We start from the raw sequence: 20,252 nt of genomic DNA on the forward strand, positions 1-20,252 counted from the left end.
TGCAAGGTTTTAACGAGGATACACTTTTGATACGGTGGATCATCCAAGGGAAAGTGTTATGCAAAGATTCTGACGGGTGGCTGATCCACCGGCTGAATACATTTATGCGGGACCCACAAACCACCATTTGAAGACAGTTGTCTCATGACGTGTCTTCTGTACGGGAATAATTATCTCTTAACAGTCGGTTTAATTTCATCCTCTCCCTATTCTTCACCTGTATATATATGTAACCGTATGTAAATATACTGAAAGAATTTAGAAATGAAAGGGGACACGTTCCCACATTCTTCTCCTGTCTCTCTCTGTTTTTCTACACCACTTATATGTTTTGTAGTCATCATGTTGTATTTACAACCGTGACAACATATATACACCACTGCACTGCACCATAGTGGGTCATTAACCGTAAACAACTTATTGAATAGATGAGTTGGTAGGTGAATTGTATAAAAAATATACAGTAATAGAATGGATCAAAGCACTGTCGACGTAAGTAACACTGTAAAATATCGTCCTAGAATTTGATAATTGATACGTTTCTACTTTCTATTATATTTATTTTTCAGTCATTTTGTGGGTCTTAACCTTATCTCTGTTTTTTCTTTTTTTTTTTGTATGACCGAGTAGAGCAACGTGAGATACTAGGAAAGAAAACATTTATAGCAAGTCTCCTTTTCTGGGTGATTTGTTCCAGCTATAATTCATGATACCCATGCAGCTTGGGCATCTCAGTACTATGCATCTAACTAGGCCTACCCATACATACTTATTTCCTATTTGCAAACTACAACCTCTTTTGACTAGCAAGTTGTGTAGGAACTTTTTTTTGCAGAAGTCGTGAAGTTCTCACAGTCTTGCTAGGGAGACAGTTCCAGCGTTGTGAGGGTGAATTGTTATAAGAAATGATGGTTTGAATGTGAAGATGGGGTTTTTATGTTGAATTTTCACTCTGTTTCTTTAGATGTTCTTTTTAGCAGAATATCGTTTTAGTAGAAGAAAAGACATGTTATAAAGATTGTGCCTTGGTTCCTCTTGATGTTGAGCATGCAAGGGTATTTGATTTCTTATAGATTTATTTAGTCCACTAAGCCTTTTGCTCTCGACAAAGCTCACTAAACACTCCCCGAGTCCCTGTGACAGTCTTCCTAAACCACCTAAAATTCGATTTAAACCCAGGTCAAATTCAAGCATAGAATCAACAAAAGAATGCCACCTTCAAGGGCGTTAGCATTTGGGTTCCCCACAGTTCAAAATACCTCAAGGTCTCAGCTACATCAGATGATTTTTTTCTTAAACTATGATTTTCTCTTGGTGAAACTCACTTGCTTCACGCTATATGATCATTACCAAGGAAAAAACATGCTAACTTTGAACTTAAGCATCGCAAAAAGAACAAGACTTAAAGACTAGTTTTCTCATTCTAAGAAACAAAAACAAATGAAAACAGACTTTTCTTGAAAGCAAGAAATACCCAGAAATATAATCAAACAGAACCTATATAAATAGGTACACATCAAGCCTTACACTCATTCATCCTATATTCATCTTAACTACTACAATCGCCAAACAAGCTAATCCAACAATGTTTTCCTCAACATCTTCTAAGCTTTCCTTTCTTCTCTTACTCTCCTCCTTATCCTTGCTTGTCTGTACTGGCATCAGTCGGGAATTTTCAATCGTTGGATACGAACCTGAAGATTTAACATCTATCGATAAACTAATCGATCTTTTCGAATCATGGTTAGCAAAACATGGGAAAGCATACAAGAGCATTGAGGAGAAACTTGAGAGGTTTGAAGTATTCAAGGAGAACTTGAAACATATTGATGAGACTAATAAGAAGGTTACTAGCTATTGGCTAGGGCTGAATGAGTTTGCAGATATGAGCCATGAAGAATTCAAGGAAAAGTATCTAGGATTGAAAGGTGATCATTATCAGATGCCTGAGAGAACTAGAGATTCTTCATCTACTGATGAAAATTCCAGTGATGCAGAGAATATCGATTTACCTAAATCTGTCGACTGGAGAAAGAAAGGTGCTGTTACTAATGTCAAGAATCAAGGCGCTTGTGGTGAGTATTCAAGATTTCATAACAAAAATTTTACATACACTACATCTATATACAGAGTTTAATGTTATGATCATAATCTTGCAGGAAGTTGTTGGGCATTTTCAACTGTAGCAGCAGTAGAAGGAATTAATCAGATAGTTACAGGAAATCTAACTGTACTGTCAGAGCAAGAGCTGATCGACTGTGACAAACCTTCAAACAATGGCTGTAACGGAGGTTTAATGGATTATGCATTTCAATATATCATGTCTACTGGTGGGCTACACAAAGAAGATGACTATCCATATCTCATGGAAGAAGGAACTTGTCAGGAAAAAAGGGTAACTGAACACTAGAATTGCCTCACTTGAAAAAAGAAGATGTTTTTATTATTGTTTTAATTAAAAATAAATACAAGAAATTTATTTCTATAACAGTATTGCTGTTTTATCAGGAGGATATGCAGATGGTAACTATTAATGGTTACAAGGATGTTCCTGAGAATGACGAAAAAAGCCTCTTGAAGGCACTCTCCCAGCAGCCTGTTAGCGTTGCCATTGAAGCATCAGGAAGAAACTTCCAGTTTTACAGTGGAGTAAGTTTTAAATTTTCTTAATAACCTTTTCATAAAACATTGCTTTTGATATTCAAAGACACGAGCAGTAACAATTCTGAAAGCAAGTTTGCATGAATGCTAGAACTTTAACCGAACAAAACTGCAGAAAGAGTAGAAATCGAGATATATCTAAGAGTTTGTTCTTTGTTACAGGGGGTTTTCGATGGGCACTGTGGAACTGCTCTAGACCACGGAGTTACAGCTGTTGGATATGGATCATCGAAGGGTTCAGATTACATCATAGTTAAGAACTCTTGGGGAGCAAAATGGGGAGAAAAAGGCTACATCAGGATGAAGAGGAACACTGGGAAACCAGCTGGGCTTTGCGGAATCAACAAGATGGCTTCATATCCTACCAAAATGAAGTGACCTACCGTTTACTTTGTTCCTATCTGATTATCTTAAAAATGACGTGATCTTGTTTCTATTTTCTGTTTTCTGCATTGTGTTCCTTTTCAGTTTTTCTTTGAATAAAATATATGGTTAAAGTATCCGTTCAGGCTGTGTTCTACCGAAAACAGATTATCTATTCCCTGTTAATACCTAACATGCATTCTGAGAAGAACAGAAAAGAAGCAAAGCAAAACAAAACTATGACATTGGCATCAGCATGATTTTCTATTACCCAATATTATTAGTATTCAAGACCAACATAGGTTCGGCTAAGAGTAAAGCTGTGAAACAAGATTCGTGCTGCCAATCCGGAAATATGTAGAGACGTATATGATGTTCATAGTCTAAAATAAACCTTGCATGAGAATGGCTAAGAGTAAATAATACAATGTGTTTTAGCAATGAACATTATACGTACAGAAAATAATGGCAAGAGTGCGTATCTCAATGAATCTGAAGTTAGTTGAATTTGAAAACACAGTCATAGAGTCTCCCTCCTAGGAATTGGGCGACCTCTGGGTGCTTCACCTGCAAGAGATGAGAGGGGATATATACATGAACTAGAAACAATAGCTGAAGAGCATACATTAATGGAAGTCAAGGAAACAAGACGCAATAGACATTTACCATTCCAATCTTGAGGGAATCACATCTAAATTGAGCATAAAGGTTAGTCTCAATTCCACGGCCCTGCATGCAAAATGAAACATGAATTATAGTTTCTAAAGAATCTAATTCTTTAGCCAAATATCACATGAAAAGGGCCGGAGACCGCACAGAAGTCTAAGACTGGATGACTGGTTTCTGATTAATCATTCAAACCAACAAACAGTAATTTTTCTGGGATTGATTTTATTTGATTTTTTCTTATTTCTGTATCATAATATCCATCAAATTCCCTTATTGACTTATTTATCATTTAGTATTAGTACGTTATTTTCTTCCTGTGGATCATTCAATCATAGGCCAAAGTTTACGTTATGCGGCTTATGCCTAGTACACGAGCCATTGTAAATAACAACATTTTCTCTCACAGGAAATCAACTAGTATTCTGTGCAACCAATATGTATACTACCTGCTGTTCTTCATGGTTTCAACTAGTTTTCTGACAATTATGCCAAACTTGCTTTTGGACTTTGGGCAATATTTAAAATGCCAAAGAATTGATACAAGTTGTCTTATAATCTCCACTGGTATAACAACCTACCATTCCTTCCATGACAACTAAATCTGCTTCACTGGCCAAGTACGCAAGTTCTTGAGACACACTTGAAAGATCAATAACCTATAAATAAGATGAAAAGTGAGTGACACATTACTGCAGCAAATTCATAACCACAATAAATATATTAAATATAGAGAATTCTAATGTGACTGGAGCTGATTTACTTACAGGCAAATCGTTGCCAGAATTGACGATCAGTAAATTGGAAGTATCAACACCAACAAGTTTCCCATTCTCACCTTTTAACTGCATAAAAAACACCAAAAGCACTAGAATCAAAAACAATTGGTATAAAAGCGTTTTTACAATCCAATGGCACTGTCCCCACCTTTGCAATGATCTCCACCAATTCAGAGTATGTTACATCATTGATTGAAGGTAAGTCATTGGCTGCTAAAACGACCTGCATCAAACAAAATCTTTACACATGTCAAGCGAAGCATAGTAGCATCTTCCTTCTCTTATATGGTATAACAGACTCATTCACAGCATTCTCTGTATAAATCCTACCCTAATTAACTATGCTAAACAACCAAAGTTCCAAGACGCACTTTTTCAGGCGCACATATTTTCTCTTTCGGAAAAAGAACCAAATGTGCACCGTTCAGTGTGCATATTTCTGCATTAGGTATGCATTATGCATGTTGCTCAGTGTCTTCAAAGATTTAGTAAATCGCATATTTAGGTCATTTTGCTAAAGAGGGGATGTCAAATTTAAAAATTATGAGAATTGGAGTTATGGTCCTTTAGCCTAATTTTCCGTAATATAGAATAGTTCCTCTTAAAGGACAAATTGATCTTCTACCAGTATTCTGTAGGGAACCCGGGACAGATGCTTCAATCTTTTCTTTCTTCTGTATAGGAAAGCTAAACAGTCACTTCACTGTATTCAATACTTGCTTTTATTGGGTCTTATCCAGATTCACACCTTTCAAAGTGAGTGGTGAGAATGATTACCGTTATCTAAGACTAGTAAAGGCTGAGGTTTTCCTGTATAGGTGACTTGTGCCAAAAAATTATGGTTTGGGGTAGCAGGATGGATCTCTGTGTATAGAGTTTCCATGATATAATTGACAGTTAAAACACGGGCTTCTCTATATCTATGTAGGTACTTGTGCTTAGACAGTAGTACTTCACAGTCGATCTGTCAGGTGTAGATTAGGTTGAAGAAAGGCAAACCTGTGTGCCGCACCGAAGTAGCTCCCTCGCAAATGGTAAAATACCCAAGATGATATCTGCACCAGAATTGTCGACAAAGATAACAGCCTGTCATACCCAACAACTGAATTAGTGAGTCAATGTTAATCAGAACAAGTGTGCAGCCATAGTATAATGCCATAAAAATTGACCTAGAAAAAGTAAGGTACTATTAACCGTGAGTATAAGGAAAATGAACCTACCCTTTTCCAAGTCTTTCGACTCCAACTTGACTGAAACTTGTCCAGATCATCAATAACCCAGGGACGGGGCACAATGTTCTGACAACTTGCTAGAAACGACATTCCATCCTTTGCAAAAACCTCTGCAAGCTTCAATAGATGGAGTAAAAGATAGATGTAAGCCTAAAGACTTTAGCAATAATAAAGAACAAAAAATGATGTATTGGAATTTAGAAAACTAGGAGAAGGACACAGTGAAATCTTTACGAGACTCTGCGTTGTAGTTGTATTATATTGTCCACGATAACAGTCGAAGGAAAGCCAGAACCTACTTTCAAAGTTGCACATGCTTTAACAATAAAAACTTGGTTTACCTGAGCAGAACCCAAATCAAAGATGTTCCCTGCAAATATTCCCTTTACCAAGTTCTCAACGCGTTTGCTTACATCTTCAATCGCATCACTTACTCGAACTACCTCCGCAAACAGCGTAATAGCCTTGGCATTCTCCTCATCCTGGTGCATTAATAAGTGCAAACATCAACATGAGCGCCTTCAAATTGAAATAGTGGTCGCTGCTATACGCATTGAATATATAACTGACCTTAACTTTCTTGAATATATCTCTGAAACCTAACTCCCTAAGAATTTGCTCACGAAGCCTGCAAAGCATCTAATTACAGAAAAAAAAAAAAAAGATAATCATAAGACGTGCTATGTACACTGGGTAAGAAGATTAAAACAAAAAAGGAGTGTGTCGAACGCAGGGTAGAACTGCATAAAATGCTTCATCAGCCCGAACAATGATAATTCATGAAGAACCAATAGAAGGATAAACAAGCATAATAAAATATGGATAGGCTTACAATGCAATCAGGAGGTCCATTATGACTTTCCGGATCCTTCTTTAGGTCCTCAAGAATTTCTGTATACCTTCATAAAGAATATAGATAGTAATACACCTTAATCAGGACTTCTGATATTAAGCATTAACAAATAATAAACCCCACATAAAAATGCAAAGTGCCTACAAAACCACATGCCACCTGAAAGTGTTTTAGTTTCTACATGCATAAGCCCACATAAATAGCGAGGATACTTCATTATCAGCTAAGTACCTACATTATTTATTTATACTAAAAAGTTGTTCCAAGAGGACTTCATTCTGCTTTTAGGAAAACGAGCAAAGAAAAAATAATTTTAGAACTGTACTACTCTACTTTATATGCTAAGCAGTAATTCGTTGATCCCAAATGGCAATGTGAAAAACTCTTGTACAGAATATATTCACTTCTACACTAACTATTTTAGTAAGTACCTTTCGGCAAACTTATCGGCTTTAGCAGGGGCATCAGCAACAGTGTTATCGCTTGCTGCACGTTCCCTGTATAAAAAGAAAAGTAAACAATAAACAACAGATAAGAAAGAGACGATGATCGAACAACAATACTTCCCCTAAGAATCTAAGATGTTTATGTATCGCATTTTTCGCCTGATATACCAAAAAGTAGCATTCCAGAATATGTTAGAATAGACTAGTATGCAGCCTCACAGCTACTATGACCATACATAACCTGGTCGATGTGAATTTAGTGAGAGCTATTTTGCGTAATCAGTGAAGGTAAAAAACAAAACTGACAGCATTATTTTAACACTAAATTTAAGCTCCAACCTAAGAAAACCCTAAGCCCATAAAATATCTTCCCAGCCACAAAGAAATAGCAATTAGCTAACTTAAAAGTTAAAAATTGTATCAAGATAAAAGGCAGATTTTCTACACAAAAGTGATCAAATTTCGTCGCATGGAATTTTCAATTATTAATGCAAGATAAACCCCAACAAACCGTAAATTTAACCTAAATAATCCAAATCCAACTCCAAAATCATAAAATTCCCAGAACTGTCTATGAAGCAAGAAACTGCATAACGAGATCAAAGTAAAGATAGACAAAATTAAATTAAATATAGAAATTGATCAAGAAACACAAACCTAAAAGAGGGGACAGAATTTAAGAAAAGATTGATCCAAGAAATCTCAGTAGGTGTTGCTTTTCGAGGATTATCAGAAGGAAATCTATAAGGAATGGTACAAGCTCTGTAATTAGATTCAATCGGAGTCGATAATAATGGAAAAGGAAACATTTGTGAAGGACTCTCCATGTTTTCTCTCAGTTTTCGGGGTTTTATTTGTTTGTTTAGATTTTTCTGTTTCTTTCTCTATCACTCCACCAGTCTTTACCTAAGTGCCAATGCTTGATGTTAGTCGACAGCTCTGTATCGAGAGTAAAAACAGATCGTGGGGAAAAAAATCAGACAAGGAATCGGAGCGTATATACCAAAGTAGATAGATTATGGGGTCAGCTATTTAGGTTCAACGGGTGTTCCAACCTGTGGGTCAACCTGAGGCTCGCCGGTAGGCTTGCACTAACACGATAAATTGTTCAACTAATATAATATTGTATGATGTTGGAGTGCATCTTGTTAGGTATTTGATAATACTTTATCCAATAATAAAATCAAAAATAAATAAAATAAGTAATTATTGATCTAACAGGGTGTTTGTTTTTTTGCTGACTCGACATCTGGATCTTATTCGGTCTTTGACACGACACGAGTCGGATGTCAGATCGCTTGTTTTTTAGTTTGAGTCAGATCTGACTCACGACATGACTTAGACCTAATCCATGATTTGCATCTGTTTGAATTAGGTAATAAAATGCTCATGAGTCATGAGATCAACCACTGACTTGTATATTTTTCTAGTCAATTTGGTCAGATCTGACTCAAAAAAAAAAAACATATTGACTCGGGTGGTTTCAGTCAGATCCATACAGGTAAGATTCAAATGAATCAGATCAAAAAAAAAATGATGGTAGTATGTAACTATGTAGCTTGGTGGCTAGTCTAGAGATTAGTTTAGCTGTTCAAACTTCATTTAAACAGGTTTGTGATTTAACTTGTGAGATTTCCCGGTCCAATCCTATTTTTAGAGTCAAGGGTCTGTGTTGAACTTAGCAAGTAGCTAAAACGCTTCTTTATCGTCCGAGTTTCTTGGGAGGACTTGTTACTTGCCCCTCTATCCAGACGATATTTTATCCCTCACAAGGGACAAGTAATATCGAGTAACTCGGCCAAAATTGGGCGAGTTTAAGCCAAAACCAAAATGAGTTAACGGGGAAAAGGGAAAGTATATTGATAAAATACAAATAAAAATTGAAGCAATAAATTATTCAATAATAAACCTTAAAATTGATTCTGATCCTAAAATTAGGGTTACACTTGGTATCACGTCTGCTGACAGCCACAACTCAACTTTTTTTTGGTGACCGGATTTAAAGTTAGTCGAGACATGTGATCCCTGCATGGGTAGGTTAAAATTAGGTTGAGGTAAGAGGTTTAAGTTCTTTCACTTTCAGGATTCGCAGGGATGCCAATTCAGTTTGATTGGGTTTTATATGATATTGACGTTTAATTTTTCTTCTTTCACATTTAGGGTAGCATGGCTTATATCCAAGTGTGGTTAGGTTAAGGTGAGATTCGGCCAGATCGTGACATAATCACTGTCGTCCAAATCCGACCGATCATGGTCATTTATAATCAGTGCTAATAAGGCTACACAATTGCACATATTAGTATTGCAATTTCTTTACTGTCATCGCGTACGCAAGCCACATCTCCATAAAATTCTAAGAATGATTTCAAAGGTGTCAGCAATATTCGCGAAAAGTAGACTGATTCTCCCTGATTGTCTTAAGTCTTTACATAATGTCTCACAACCCCGCCCTCAGTAGAGCTACACGGGAACTGACCAGAACCAGGAAACCGATCAAGAGCCAACAACCCGGATCGATAGGGGGGTACAAGTAATAGAACTAAAATTCAAAATATGTGTGTAGGGGTACAAGTACTCGTTTCTTAAGGTAACCCGGGCCATACCAGACCAAAATACTGGCTTGCCGTAGTGTGACTAAAATTAAAATTTATTACCCTGCAACTCACCGCCTAAGGACCACTGTTACCATCTCATCGCCACGGGAATCCGAAATAGCATTATATAAAGATGGGAATTTTGATAAAGTGCCCCAGTTTTTTTATATCCATAAAATTAATGCCCCAGTTTTTTTCAAACTTTCTAAAGTGCCATTCTGTTTGGTTTTCCGTCTTGGACCCACATTGATTGGTCAAGACCAGTTCACCCAGTCAAAATTGTATACATAAACTACACTAAAGCCCATACCCAAACATAAATGTCCCAAATCCTTTCATTCCCCAAAATCTTAATCGACCCCCTCTGGTTTTCTTCTCCATCTTCCCTGGAAGCGTATTGAGAAAGTGAGAATCAAGTTTCATCTTTTATTTTAAATTCTTCAAATCATTCAATTAATTTCAAGTTCATCTTCTCCTGCGATTTCTTCTATGAAGACTTGTTTAGTTTGAGAAAAAATAGAAAATTAGGGCTTGATGGATCTGATTTTTTGCAGAAAGAATTTATGATGTTGCGAATATTATATCGGGAGAACATGATTTGGGTTCGCTAACAAAAGAAGAAGTTGCAATTGAAAGAGTTGGTAAATCAATAAAAACCAACTAAAGAAGATTCCCATATTGCACAGATAATTTTAGGGTTTCGGATTTGGGGATTTTGAATCTGATGGTGAAGAGAAGAAAAGTAGGGTTTGAGATTCACAGAGAAGAACACAGCAAGCTTGAATCAGTGTTAATTTGGTTTGGATTTGCGTTATGTTGCTCGAATTTAAGGGAAAAGGTTTTGCTGGTGGAAAATGAAGTATGGGTTCGATTGAGATGGAATTGGTGTTGGTTACAGTCTTGATTTGGTGATGAATATAATGGGTATTTGTTTGATTTAATTTTGAGAAGAATTTGGATCCGCAGTGGTGTTGGTGGTAAAGCAGTGGTGGTATTGAACTCTAGCCGGAATTGAGATGGAGTTGATGTTAGAAAGATTCAGAAGCTGGTTACGAATTAAAGAGTGGGTCTGGGTTGAATTAGTTGTTGGTTGTGGCCATGAATGTTATGTTGCTGCAAGTGGAGGTTGAGTTGATGGCCCTGTAGTAGAATTGTTGGTGGTTGCAGGGAACTGAAACTGGGGATGATTGAAGCTACATAATGATCTTAGATGTATGTTAGGACCACAGTCAGATAAGAAATGAGTTGTGTCGAATCTTTGTACTACTGGAAGAGAACGGGAATGGATTGTGTTGCAGGCTTAGAAGATGGTGATTTCCATGTAGGTTCAAGAACTTGTTTTTGGAAAGGACTCTCCTTCTTTTTGTTTCTCTAAACCTAAGAAACTATATATATATACTTGAGATTTTTGTGTTTCAAGTATATTATATGTATATAAGTTTGTCTCTTGAATCTTCAAAAGACATTGATGCATCTTGCATTAAGAATCACACAGAGGAATGAGGAAAAGAGAAAGAAGAAAATGTTTCTACTGAAGAAGCCATTGGGTTTCGTAATTATCCTTTCACCATATCTTGCTACTTTGCTCACGAACGTGGAATTCAAAACTTGTTCAGATGTCTGCTGACTTGGTAGGAAACCTTATAAGAGATTTTGAAGTTGTGTGTGATCAGCTATCCACCTAAGAAGAATATTGATCTCCTGAAATCATACTTGGAAAAGGCTTCTAAAGATCCTGCTTGCCTGAAATCTCTAGTGAATGACTAAATCTAATTAGATGTTTTTCTCTTTATTTTACCGCTACTAATTAACTCCTTGTAGGAATTTATTTTTATTGTTTAAGGAGGAACACTAGCTTAAGTAGTTTTTATATGTTACATTAGCAATTCCAAATACTATAATCTTGCATGTTTAAAGTTTATTTAACTAAATTTTATTTTGGAAGATGGCTTGTAATACCCAATCTTCATGGATTATATATAAATGTATTGTTATTTTATGAGATTGGTTCTTTGTTATCATATTCTGGTAATTAGAACATATATATCATATCTTATCATAGGTTAAGCTATTAACTATTGTCAAAAAAGGAGTAAACTATTTTGAGAATTGCAGTATTGATCTCTCCACGATTACATTGTGAATATACTGCTACAGGATTCTGTAAGATGTTCTCAAAGAATCGGCTTTCCTCCTTGATTGCATAACCGCCAGAGAATTAGTGGTGAACTTTAATCTCTACGTTCATAAATGGCTAGGGAAGTTATAATTCTTATAATGATTCATATCGCAATAATATCTCTCTTTGTTTGTAACTGGCCTAGAGAATAATTTTTGACGATGATTATTTTCTTACGATTATATTGATTCATATTTTAGTTATTGCTCTCTTTGTTCGTAGCTCGCCGAGAGAATAATTTTTGATGATGATTATTTTTCTCACGAAAATCTTGTATGTTAGTACCTCTAACATTGAGATCGTTATCTTTAACTTCTTTGTTCGTAACTGGCAAGAAGAGAGAAAAATATTGGATACAAATCTACTTTGTCCGTAACTAGCGAGTAAATTTTTTAATGTCCAAGAAAATCATTCTCTTGTGATTAGAGTCAAGGTTTCTCATGTTGTTCTTTCGAGAATGACATCAAATGAGGGAGAGTTCTTTCGAACTTGTGCTTAAACATCATATCTTTGTGGGGATAGCGAATGTGGAATCGTAAGAGATGCTTATACCTATATATATCCTTGATGAAAACACTGAGATTCTTGGTGAAGTCGTCTATACTAAAAGCTGGTATTTGTTCTCTAGTCTTGACATTATTTTTTTTTTAATTCATTGTGATCCATGTTTTTCGCATTTCCCAATTTTGTTGAAAAAAAAAGAAAATTATTAAGTAGTATCTTACTACAACATATGATTTTTCGGAGCATTATTTTGCAAAATATATAAGTATTGACTAAGAGGGAGAACATATCACTTTTCTTTATAGTTATCGTACAATTGAACTTTGAGGAAGGTATCAATATTACGTTTATGTATAACAACCAATGAGTAGAGTGATATTTCATTCTAACAAAGCTCTTTTTTAGTATTCTCATAAATTTTTATCGCACGGATCTTCAACAACAAAGGTGCTAAACGAACACATAACATATAAGAACTTGAAGTATGAAGAACTCAAGACGATTAGTGAAGAACCAAGAAAATCAAACATAGTGGATTTTGAGATGAAAAAGTTTATTTATTTTTAATACATATGTATTGAATAGTTTTTCACTAAAATTGACAAGGGGTAGATTTGTTATAGAAATGCTCGGTTGAACCCCACAAGTTTTACTATCTCAATGTTGTTGTCATGTTAGTTGATGAAAAGTATATCATGATTTCTAGTCTACTACGTCAAGTCTCGGACTAGGTTAGAATTTGGTAGTTGAGTATCAGACATCACCTTCGAAGACTGAAGATCGACGAAGACATTTAAATAACTTCATTAATCAGGCATGTGAAGATTGGATCATTCTATTTTACTCGATATTTTACCGTTTTATCTTATGAGACTATGTCGTATGACTTTTAGTAGATTTGCAAAGAAGAAATTTTGAGTCAAGCTTGTATTGTTAAATATCTCAAAATATGATTCAAGCATAGATGTTCAGAGGTCTTTAACAATATAAGTTCAAAACAATTTATTGTTAAAGAATTTGATTAACAATTCTTGATAATTAATGTTTTAAAAAAAAGGCTACCAAAAAGATATGAGACGAATACTATACATGTCATTGAACTAAATTAAAAATAAAATCTTTAACATGTGTTTTAATCGATTTTCTTTCATTTGTTTCTGTAAATCACATATATCATATTTAATTTGCACATATGATACATGTGATAATATATAATAAAAAGATCTCTAACTAAGAGAAAATTCACATGTGTATATACATAGTAGTAATCGTGTTTTGTACATTAATCTTTATTTCCTCCCGTAGTTTAAGTGCAAAATCTCATATAAGTCAAAACTTTATCGCCAATGCTCGCAGCTTATGATCTTATCCATTGTTGTACATTTAATTAATGGATTAGTTGATGAAAATGTGTTTATATGAGGCCCTCATGTCACTAAGTTTGCCTAGCTAGATCTTTCGGATACATAGTTGTGTCCCTGGTGTCACCTCCATGGGAAACCAAAGTTAGAAGAGAAGTTATGCTTCTCCATTTCAATTTTAGGGCGCCTAATCTTCTATGGTTATGCAACAAAATTATACTTTATCTATCCGGTAGATATTGTAATTCTAAAGATCTTGCTGCCTGAAATCTCTGGTGAATGACTAAATCTAATTTTAGTTCAACCTGCTGTTCACATGGATAAGAGATATCGGGTTTGGCGTTGGAAATCGATCTCTTGAAATGAGAAGAAACTTGAATACAAGATGATGTTCTTCTCACGATCTCCGTTGGTAGTTCTAGAGATGAAGAACCCAGATCTTCTACCGGAGTGGAGTTGTCTTGGATTGGAATTATCGGAGTTGTTGAATTCAGCCACTCACTTGGAAGTATCCATTCAAACCTCATTACCTTCATCATCAATATGAGTCTCCTGATGATTCGCTCTCCGACAAGTACCATGGATACATTCAACAAGAGGCTAATTACGAGATAGCATGTATAGAGACCATCTTGCTTAAAGATTTCATCACTCCGATGAGCCATAATTTCTCTTTTCCACCAACTGAATTTTTGATATAAAATCTATACTCCACTACACTTCATATTTATAACCATGCACTTCTCTAATGCACTTCTTCAGATGCAAAGTTATATATCTACGTTGCTTTCGAGTAGTTTATATTGAAAACATAACATGCAAAGTTATATACATGAATCTCTAGTATTGGAGACTTGATCATTTCATTAAGATTGTGTTAAGGATGAATATACAAGTTATATCACAACTTTGTTATATTGTATTACGAAGTATAATATCTATCTTTTGAACTTCGTAATTGCAACATAAACACTATTTTTAACTTGTTACTGTATTGTTTAAATAGAATTTAGATTGATTCCATGCCTAGAAAACTATGTCTGACTACATGAGTTTAAGGAAGTAAACGTGCGAAACTTGTTTCGTAGTTGAAAGAAATCAATGGTATTGGTGGTTCGATTCCTATTGAAGATCTATAGTAGGACCAATCGCTTCCTTAGGGATCTATAAAAGGACTGATCCCTATTGGGGATCTATAGCAGGACCAGTCCCAATAGAAAAAAGTATTTCCGGTTTCATATGTACTTTAGGGTCTGTGTGAATATCGACATATGAGTTGTTATTTAGGAAAGTTCAAGATGTGGACATAACGAGTAATTTGAACACATGCTAAAATTGTATTCTTTCATTGTTCAAAGATATTCCTTGATACTCAAGGTCAGATCCAAAACCAAAATATTTGAGAATCTTTTAGTTAGGGTTTTGGAATTTATAAGTTTTATTTTCCCAGTAAGTAAAACATATCTCTGGAAGATATATTAGTAAAGTATACTTGTATGCTTGTTAATATTAAGTTATCATCCAGGAGGGATTTCGGTTAATTAGTTGGATATTAGATAGAATTAGACAAAACCAAAAATTGGTGTTTCATGCATATCTTTTGATATTTTCGGTTATGGAAATTCCTTGGTATCCAATCTACCTTGTTCTTCTTACAAACTTATCATGACACTCGTACCTCGTTTCGTAATCAGAGTGACAGCCGATTAATAGTTTTACTTGTAATACTATTTTGGATAGGAGAGTAATCTAATAACACGAAATCTCTTAATTAAGTCCGCTGATTTAAAGTCTTATGTGGGATCAGGAAGCTTTAGAAGTACCATTGGTGAGAAATTAGAATAGTATTGTTATTTTAGTTTTCGATTATTGATTTGATTGACTAACTGTGGATGAACCTTAATATTCACCTAGATCAAGGATCGACATAATTAAGATCTTTTTTTTTTAAATCTGACGATAGGCTTGAAATCATCCGTTGTTAGACACCATTACGTGCGTGATTCATCATAAGGGAATCAAGTTGTTTGTGCAAGTACACTGAAGGCTGAAGATTTGAAGACAAAAAAAATTCTTATTGGTTTCTGATATTTGTGATTACACTTTGTGCACAATTGATTGACTGGGATCTAACACTTTGTGCACACTTGATTGGATGGGATCTAACATAACTTTATTTATATTTGATAAAAATCTAATAGCTTGTTGTATAGATCGACGATCTATCATTTGGTGGTTTTCTTCAGGATCAAAATCTGATAGGTTGTGAACCTAGATCTGATTAATTTGATGATCTAGATCTTGGTTGATCAAAACCGAAAAAAAAAAGTTTATAATATTTAAATGGAAGATCCTTTGTTTAACTCAACAATATCTTTGATTTAGTTCTTGAGAGTTTGAGAGGTTGGCGAATAAAGATTAGTCATTTACTATTTCAGAGGACGATCCAAAGGAGTTGAGTGCTTAAAGTCTTCACAGCATGTGGATCAACTTAAGAAAGTGTACTCTATCTTAAGATCACTAGGTAACTTGGAGTTAGTTTACTTGGTATCAAATATACAAAGTTGATAATAGTCTTTGTATAGCGGCTTAATACTAAAAGTATTTAAAACTGGACTGGGTCCAGGTTTTTCTGCATTTGCGGTTTCCTCGTTAACAAAATATTGTGCCGTGTTATTTAATTTACTTCTGCAATATTTTGTTTATCATTATAATCAAAGTAAATACACTTATACGTTAGTCCAACACTTGGATTTCATCCCTATAATTAGGTTCGGTTTCAATCGATACATATTTTATTTACCAAGTGTATATCTTATGGTTGCTATCTTATTGACAATCTCTGTCTATATTATATCATGCAAGGTGTATGTCACATAGGTTGATATCGGAAAAGTTTGTGGTGTACTTGGTACCGTCGTATTTTCAAGACAAATTTGTAGAACCTAACACTCTAAGAGGATTCAACTTAATAACATGTTTCATTAGGTTGTTCTTTGAGTAGTATTTTTTTGTGCATTCATAATTATGATATGTGATGACATAAGGAATTTACCAGAGTATACTATTGATGGGGTGTTCTAGGCTCTTTATAGCGAAAGATTAGGTAACAACTCGAGATATTTATTAAAGTACATGTATTATGATTGAAGATGATTCCTTAACCAATATTCTCATCTCACTAGTTCTTTTTACTCATTCTTTGCAATCATATTAATTAGATTAATCATATAAAATCCCTCATGTTATATAAGTTTTCAGATACAAATAGAAACCAATCCCTCCTTATGTAACGATCTTGTTATTATCATTGTACTTTAATCCATATCTTGTGGAATGAAAAATTTGAAATAATTTTGCGTGGTTAAAACCTACCACGAATCTTAGTCATTTTTTATCTTTCATCCCTAAGTATGATCCATGAAGCATAGATAATTTGTGGATTTCGTAAAGATTTCATTTCTAACCTATAACAAAATTAACCCTGATTTATTTACTGGACGTTCGATAGTTGATTATGATTTGTGATTATATATAAATTCCTAAACTAAAATTGTTAAATTAAAAATGACCAGGAGGGGATGATAGTCCTTTTGTTGTCCTCTTGAAAGTTAAGATATCTTTTCGAGAATTTATCTTATTTTCATTGCACTAGCGAATTAGTAGTGATTTTTTTTTAATGAAAATGCAAGCATATCTTAAGAGACATCGTATTTTCCTAAGATCGGCCACCGTGGACCACTTCTATCAGATTCACAACCAAAAACTATAGTCGTAAGAGGCGATTCATAAAGGAAATTATATTTGGGTGAAAATGGGTTGTGAATTCGCGGGCATAACACTAAATGATTTAGTGCTTAAAATTTAATTTTAAGGCTAAATCATTTTAGCGATGAGAAAGATCACTAAATTTGGCACTCCACGATAATATTAATTTGACATTTTTATGATTACACTTCAATTGCACTCCTAGCTAAACTTTCAAATATTATTAAAACTTCTCCTATGATCTAAATGGCTATATTTTTTAGAAAAAAATAGTTATTGGAATCTTTTCTATGTAATCAAATCCTTTGTTCATCATCCATACACTAAGTTTTTGAAACAAAAGATTATATACAATCAACACTATTAATGGCTCACTTGCGCTCAATTATGAAAGATAATGATTTGGTTGCAGTTATTGCGTACACCCCTGGTCTTAATATGCAAGATATCGGTAAGACCGACTCTTTCAACCACTCAGACATCCATCCAAAGAATTGACTCTTGCAGATAAATATTTCTAGTTGGGATCTTCATGTCCCTTTTCTTGAAGGGCGAATGACTGGGATTGAACCAGCGGATCATGGATTCAAAATCCACTTCCTTGAACAACTTGGATATATCCGCCCATACCTCATAAATTTTAGCATGTGAGTGAAGAGGGGGAAATTTATTGATTGCAAGAAGCTTCAGATCATGATCCTGATGGGTAAACCCGTTTCTCTACCCTGTTTGAATCAACATCACTCCTGGAGAGGGATTTGAACCCCCGGTACCACTTCTAGCACTTCGGTTTCAAGTCAATTCCTTCAACCACTCACATTCTCGATGAGCATGAAGTCATTGAGGGGTCAGGATAAGGACACAAGTAAGGGCACAACGAGATCTGTTAGAACACTTCTCGGTTGAATCCGCCTAGTGTTGGTATGTCAAGTTAGGTTATAAAATTTAGTTCCAAAACTCAGAGTCGCTTTCTAAAGTTAACTTCGTTAGGTTAAACTGAGAACAAAGGAATGTTGAAACTTTCTATACCTACTTGTGAACACTTGAACACGTACAAGAGACAACGTAGACATCGTCCTTATGTGCGAGGTTAGTAACTAAGGAATTGACTTGTTCCATTTCTATATTTGTTATTTTAAATCTTTATTGATTGAAAACATTACATGCGAAGTTAAATTTGTTACAATGACTTTAGTATTGGTGACTTGATCATTATATAATGACCAAAACGTCTTAAGGAGTGATATACAATAGTTGTTTCCACGAAGTATAGTTTATTTATGGACTTTGTGTTTTCGACACTACACTAATTGATAAGTTGTTATTATTTAGTGTGTCGAAATTATGTTAAAAATAATTTCTTCATAAACCGATACCATAATCGATCCTTGAGGTAAGGATCGATCCCAGGACCGATCCTGACTATATCTAATTCGTTTTTAATATTTTTCGATTGGTCTGTTATCTTTGAGTTTCTGCAAGCATCGACATATACGTACATGAGTTAGACTGAGAATGTTCATAAGTGTCAACATAATGTTTGAACATGTGCTAAGTCTAATATCTTATTTTTCAAGTATGTTCTTTTGATACTCAAGGCAAGATAAAACTGATTTATTAATACCAATTTTGGTACCAAATTATATACTTATCGAATCCCAGAGGTTTGCATATATCTAATTGTTATATTAGTCAAATACATGGATGTTTGCTAGCTAATATTAGTTTTTATACTACGAGTGAAACCGCTTATGAGATAGAATACAATTAATATTAGTTAATTTTGAAACTAAACATATATTGCTAATTTTATGGATTTACAAAATTGGCAGATCTTGTTTCCAAACAAGCATTGGTCGTAACTTTATAAATATGGAGTCTTGTATCCTTACAAACTCATCTCTTGAACACACCTTTATCGTGTGGGAAAGCGCAATTGAAAGAGATATTAGTAATTTAATTAAGTGAAACATCTTGCATTGCCTTTCATTTGAAGTCTTCTTTGGGATCAAAAAGCCTCTAAACTTATCGTTGGTGGAAGCTATACTATTATTTTTTTCATTGTTTATACTTGTTATGAAATAATAGTATAGTTATCTTTGTTAATACCGGAATTCTCATTAGGTTCTACCCGTCCTAGTCTACCAAAATGACCCCATTTTTCTTAGAATAGTATGAGGGAGAGTTGTATTTCCATTGTACCTTGTCCTTTCTTATATAGACTTTACAAAAGCCCCTTCTTTTTTATGACATCTTGCCATGTGTCCTAAACCTCCTTAATTACTACTAGTGCCATCCCTTCTCTAATATAACCTCATTCTTCCTTGTTAATTCCTTAATTGTCCCTTCCAACTCATGGATACTTCTTTGGTGGACTTGAGCCTTAGTCTCCAAGTCCCCATGTTCTATGTGTGGCCTTTCCCCTCTTTGGGGAACCCTAACCTGGTTAAGGGGAATTATTTTTCATGTATCAACATTATTCCCCTGTCTATGAGATTAGTCGTAAGATAACCTTATAGTCACACTCATATGATCGAGTCAGCATACACATATCTTTGTGCATGGGGAAGATCGCCGGTTACTGCCTCGTGAATGGTGTGTCTCTCTCTTATATATATATATATATATATATATATATGTACAGCTGGTACATTCTCATCGTATTCTTTAATATCTTCTTCTTTCCTTCTTTTGTGGGCTACTCGACTTGCATGGCTGACTCTCTCCACGGGTACGTGCTAGTCTTAGCACCTATTCCTGCAATAACCTTTGTGATGTTCAAGCATGACGAACTGAAGCGTCTGCTGCTTGTGAAGGATGAAGTCGAAGCGCTACGGGAGCGGAGA

At 34.9% G+C, this 20,252-nt stretch overlaps 2 protein-coding genes across 2 annotated transcripts; one reads left to right on the top strand and one right to left on the bottom strand.

Moving 5' to 3' along the window:
- The first annotated feature begins 1,523 nt into the window (after window positions 1-1,523).
- Window positions 1,524-3,167, top strand: LOC113346858 (cysteine protease XCP1-like). Its single transcript, XM_026590395.1, has 4 exons — window positions 1,524-2,075; window positions 2,160-2,395; window positions 2,509-2,649; window positions 2,824-3,167. The coding sequence occupies exons 1-4, from the start codon at window positions 1,586-1,588 to the stop codon at window positions 3,037-3,039; spliced, it is 1,083 nt and encodes a 360-aa protein (XP_026446180.1). The 5' UTR covers window positions 1,524-1,585; the 3' UTR covers window positions 3,040-3,167.
- A 107-nt stretch (window positions 3,168-3,274) lies between these two features.
- Window positions 3,275-7,958, bottom strand: LOC113346857 (uncharacterized protein At2g17340-like). Its single transcript, XM_026590394.1, has 12 exons — window positions 7,658-7,958; window positions 6,986-7,051; window positions 6,534-6,600; window positions 6,272-6,340; window positions 6,043-6,183; window positions 5,690-5,818; window positions 5,469-5,555; window positions 4,618-4,692; window positions 4,458-4,535; window positions 4,272-4,349; window positions 3,691-3,753; window positions 3,275-3,591 (listed from the first exon to the last, which is right to left on the bottom strand). The coding sequence occupies exons 1-12, from the start codon at window positions 7,825-7,827 to the stop codon at window positions 3,523-3,525; spliced, it is 1,092 nt and encodes a 363-aa protein (XP_026446179.1). The 5' UTR covers window positions 7,828-7,958; the 3' UTR covers window positions 3,275-3,522.
- Window positions 7,959-20,252: the final 12,294 nt, after the last annotated feature.

Source organism: Papaver somniferum, chromosome 2 (assembly GCF_003573695.1).
Source record: "Papaver somniferum cultivar HN1 chromosome 2, ASM357369v1, whole genome shotgun sequence".
Lineage (NCBI taxonomy): Eukaryota > Viridiplantae > Streptophyta > Magnoliopsida > Ranunculales > Papaveraceae > Papaver > Papaver somniferum.